This window comes from Bison bison, unplaced genomic scaffold (assembly GCF_000754665.1).
Source record: "Bison bison bison isolate TAMUID 2011002044 unplaced genomic scaffold, Bison_UMD1.0 scf7180017864255, whole genome shotgun sequence".
NCBI lineage: Eukaryota > Metazoa > Chordata > Mammalia > Artiodactyla > Bovidae > Bison > Bison bison.
Genome location: NW_011494827.1, coordinates 32378 through 36966, shown reverse-complemented (window position 1 = coordinate 36966; position 4589 = coordinate 32378). Strand labels below are relative to the sequence as shown.

General features: G+C 48.3%; 1 protein-coding gene across 1 annotated transcript in view; it reads right to left on the bottom strand.

Moving 5' to 3' along the window:
* LOC104994283 (solute carrier family 2, facilitated glucose transporter member 9-like) overlaps positions 1-3515 on the bottom strand; it is a gene marked incomplete at its 5' end in the record, with an annotated part of 133150 nt that extends 129635 nt beyond the window's left edge. Inside the window, one exon of the mRNA XM_010847790.1 lies at positions 3285-3515. Within this exon, the coding sequence (XP_010846092.1) occupies positions 3285-3515 (231 nt within the window). The remainder of the gene's footprint in view (positions 1-3284) is intronic.
* Between the last annotated feature and the right edge of the window lie 1074 nt (positions 3516-4589).

The following is a 4589-nucleotide window of genomic DNA, read 5'->3' as shown; positions in this document are numbered from 1 at the left end:
GCCCCGCCCCTGGCCCCACCCCTGCCCACAGACCAGGCCAGGTATATTTCCCGTGGTGCCAAACGAGGTGCTCAGAGATAAGAGTGCTTTGTTTATGCACGTAGGAGCCAGAGCAAGACTGTCAGAGTTCAAACCGCAGGGCTGCCATTTGCTAGCTCTGTGTCTTTATCTAAGCTCTCCCATGGAAATAAATTGATCTACTTTCTAAGGTAAGGAGGGATTAACAATCTAATACACCTGAAGTGCTGAGAATGAACTAGTTCTCAATGTGGATGAGCCGTTAATTAGGAGTGTGTGCATGGCCCATACCTAGGTGTCCCTGTTACCTCCTGGGGAGCGGGAAGGCTATCTTTTGTCCCCCTCTCCTTTTCTCCTGGCAGAGCACCCAGCACAATAAATAGCTATGATTGCTGAATGCCTGGAGTGAAATGAGCACTTTTATTAATATTAGTACAGATGCAGATTTCAATATTCTGTTTCAACCCAAGGCCAACATTTTTGTCCTTTTTATAAAGTGCACATGTAATATTTATCATTTTTTTTTTTACCACTGGCCTTCTCTCTCACTCCCTGCTGTGCTATGAAATAAATCTTTTAAACCTTTTTCACTGTGGGGCATTCGCATGCACTGCCCATTCCAACTGTACTTAATTGGAGCATTTCCCAAGAGTTCCTCCCCAGTGGAGCCAGATGGGTGGATGGACGTCCTTGCATGCCAGGAGATCAAGCTGGAGGAATTGCTGCCTTCTAACAGCTGGGAAAGATTGAAGGCAAAAGGAGAAGGGGGTTCGGGGAATGAGAGGGTTAGATAGCAGCACCGACTCAATGGATATGAATTTGAGCAAACTTCGGGAGATAGGGGAAAGCAGAGGAGTCTGCGTGCTGCCGTCCATGGGGTAGCAGAGGATCGGACACGACTTAGCAACTGAACGATAACGACCTATAATCCAGTTGCTTTTCGGAGTCAGATCCCATTGGCTCTTTCTCAACTGCCTTCTTTTTACTCCAGAGCCTCCTCCATCTGACCATCAGCTTGCTTTCCTGAAGCCTGACTTTTGGATAGTTTGCCTCCCCATGGACCCCACTACCCATCCGTGTCCCTCTGTGTGTGTGAGAGAAGGGAGGACAGTCATCTTCAGGTTTCAATCCTTCTTTTATCACTAGCTGGCTGTGAGATTGGGGTGGAGCATTAACCAGGGCCCTCTGTGGGCTTCTAGGGGAGAGGGATCAAGTCCCATCCCCAACACCAAGCTCCACAAATTTTGTGTATGTGGGCACTCTACAGAAGAAAGATCTGTCCTCTCCATCAGTTTTTAAAGGCCTCTAGAAACCAGAAACCATATAACCACAGCCTTGGAGAAGTCGCTTCACCCCTGTAGGCCTCTGTTTCTTCATCTAAAAAGCGAAGGTAATGATAACGTTCTCTGATCTCATGAAAATGTTGTAAATGAGAAAATAGATCCAAACCAAAAACCGCTGGACAAACATAGCAGAGTACAGTGAAGTCTCTCAGTCGTGTCCGACTCTGCAACCCCATGGACTGCAGCCCACCAGGCCCTCCATCCATGGGATTCTCCAGGCAAGAATACTGTAGTGGGTTGCCATTTCCTTCTCCAGGGGATCTTCCCAACCCAGGGATTGAACCAGGTCTCCCACATTGCAGGCAGACGCTTTAACCTCTGAGCCACCAGGGAAGCCCATGGATGAACATAGGGGGTGATTAATATTTCATCACAACATCTGTCAACTCAAAAGACACTTAGGTTATTTGGACTTTAAATTTTAGATTTATTTTGCACAAATTATAGTAAACTAAGGATTACATATAATTCTTAATTTTTTTTTCTTGGATGTGGACATTAGGGAAATTTAGATTAGAGGACATGGCATGGATAATAAGAAAATGGACAGAGAGCTCAGTAATGATGACAGCAGATAATACTGTGGACCAAATATAGATACAGACATAGATATAGATATCTACTTTAATCCCTACAAGAAGCCCATAGGGGAAGTTTATATCATTTCTTTTTACAGATGTCGATTCTGAGAATCGGAACAGTAAAAAGAACAGGTCGAGGTCAGACTGCAGAGCTGGGATGTGAAGGCAGGACTAGTTACTCCCAGCCCTTGTGCTGAACCATGGCGCTCTTGACCATGTCTTGTTTAATAAAACTAAAAGAAAGGGGATCCTGTTGTTCACTTTACATTGTCTGTCTCCAGGCAAAATCATTTTGCCTTTTCTGGGCTCTGTAGAAATGCCTCTGATTCTTCAAGCTGTGCTTTGAATCTGGTTCAGCACCTCACCATTCAAAGGGTTAAGAAAAGCTACAGAAGACAACTGGCAAGCCCTATGTGGGCCTCATGCTTCCCTCCTGTAAAATGGGTATATTTCTGCTCCCTTGAAAGGCTGGAAGGAATGTTCCATTGGGTCTTGGTGCAGAGGCCCCATGCTGGGGTGACACGAGGGCTTATTCTGTGCTTGATGGGAAAGCTGATCAGTGAGGAAGAGAATAACAGAGGGAGGGCTGGGATAGACTAAACCACCGAGAAACCTGTGTTTGCAGCATCTCTGGGGTTGGGTCCCCCCGAGAGGTGGCCATGGAGAGACACTGCACAGAGGTGAGCAGACCTGGGTCTTATCCTGCTTTGTCTTGGCTTTTTCAGGGTCTCTCTATTGATAACTGAAAAACTGTCACCAGCCATCTGGTTCTACAAGGATTAAGTCAGGAGCCACTGCAGTCACTGACCTTCAATACACCCTGAAAGGAGTTCAGGGCAGAAACCAAGAATAAGGTGATCTGTTCAAAACTGGCAGAACAGGCCTTCAGATAGTTAGATATTTTCAGAAGATTTTATGAGCCCAAAGTCTCACATATTCTCACATCTAGAAAGGCACTAAAATCATTAATGGTGACATCTGCTCCTTGTGACTTAGCAGCAAACCTTTGCTGACATGCATGCTTGACCGCATGCATCCCGCTTCACCAAAATCACATATATACTGACACTCCTCATATCTTTTTGGAGCAGTTTCTCAGAGCCAGCTAAGAGGTTGTCTCCCGGACTGCAGTCCTCATTTTGCCACAAATAAAACAACTCACAACTCTCATGGTGTGCTATTTTCTTCAGTCCACACTGTGATCTGTGTCCCCACTCAGGGCCACCCACAGCAGACAGATGGGAAGACGAAACGGGACGGGGTGTGCTAGAGCATGCATGCCCATATCCCTGACCCCTGTGAGGAGATGGGGGCCGCGTGGACCAGGCAAAGGGAGCCCTACCTTTCTCAGCTCCCTCCTGGTCGTGCTTCTCAAGTAGCAGGTAGTGCGGGCTCTTGGGCAGAAAGGGCAGGCTCACCAGCTGGACCAAGGCAGGGATGACAATCACTCCAAACAGATATGGCCAGGTGCTCTCCTGAAGGGAGAAAAGGGGGTTGGTGAATGATAAGGTCACTGTTTGGGGGGAGCTGGACCCCTGGGCCAGGCAGCTTCTGCTTTCTGCACAGGGTCCCCCTTACCAAGAATAAACCCCAGGAACAAAGACTAGGGAGGGACTGGACACTGGATTTGTTACGGAATCGTTGACTGAGACCGCCCACCTTGGCCATACTGCTTGTATGAGTTGTTTCACAACAGGAGGTCCCAAAACTAAATGGGAAAATTCAGGAGGGGCCAAAAGAAGGGAAGAAATGCCAGTCCATGATAAGTCCTGCCAACCTCCCAGAAGTCCTCCCTCTGGAATCATCTTGGCTGAGAGATACTTGCACCACCAGGAAGGACCCTGAGTCACATCAGATGTGGGCATGAGCAAGGTGGCTGGACAGAGACAACCCAGAAAGCTGACCTCACCCCCTCAAAGCATGAGACTGTGGTTTAGTTAGGGGGACCAATGACCGAAACCACCTTCCCTGGCCAGGCCTGATAGCAACCATTGCATGAGTTATCTTACACAAAGAGATTGTGGCAAGGAACACAGAGCTAACGAACTGCCACCAACCAGAATAATTCAGGAAAGGTCAAAAGAAGAGGAGACACCAGTCCATATATCCTGTCAACTTCCCAGAATCCTCCTTGCTGGAATCCATCTTGGCTGAGTGATGCCTGCACCTCCAGAAAGGACCCTGAGTCACAGTGATTGGCCAGACACAACCTGGAAATTAATCCCACCACCATAAAACCCAAGACCATGAGCCACGTGGCAGAGCAGTTCTCCTGGGTTCCCTTAACACTGCTGCTCTCCACCCGGGTGTCCCTTCCCAATAAAGTCTTTTGCTTTCACAGCATGTGTGTCTCCTCAGAGAATTCACTTCTGTGTTAGACAAGAGCCCACTGTGGGGCCCTGGAAAGGCTCCCCCTTCCTGCAATAGGGTGACCCTGAGAAGGATGAGTTTGGGGAAGCCAAGAACTGGCTGACTGAGAGGCCCCGGGGACAGCAAAGCCAGCCTGAGGGGCTCTGGTCTTTCCAGGTTGTTGGCTGAGATCATTCTCATGGCCCCTTGAACCCCCTTCTCTTCACCTGGGGAATGGGGACAGCCGCGGCCACCTCTCAGGCAGTCGTGAGAGTGGGCTCAGATAAAGCTTTGCCTG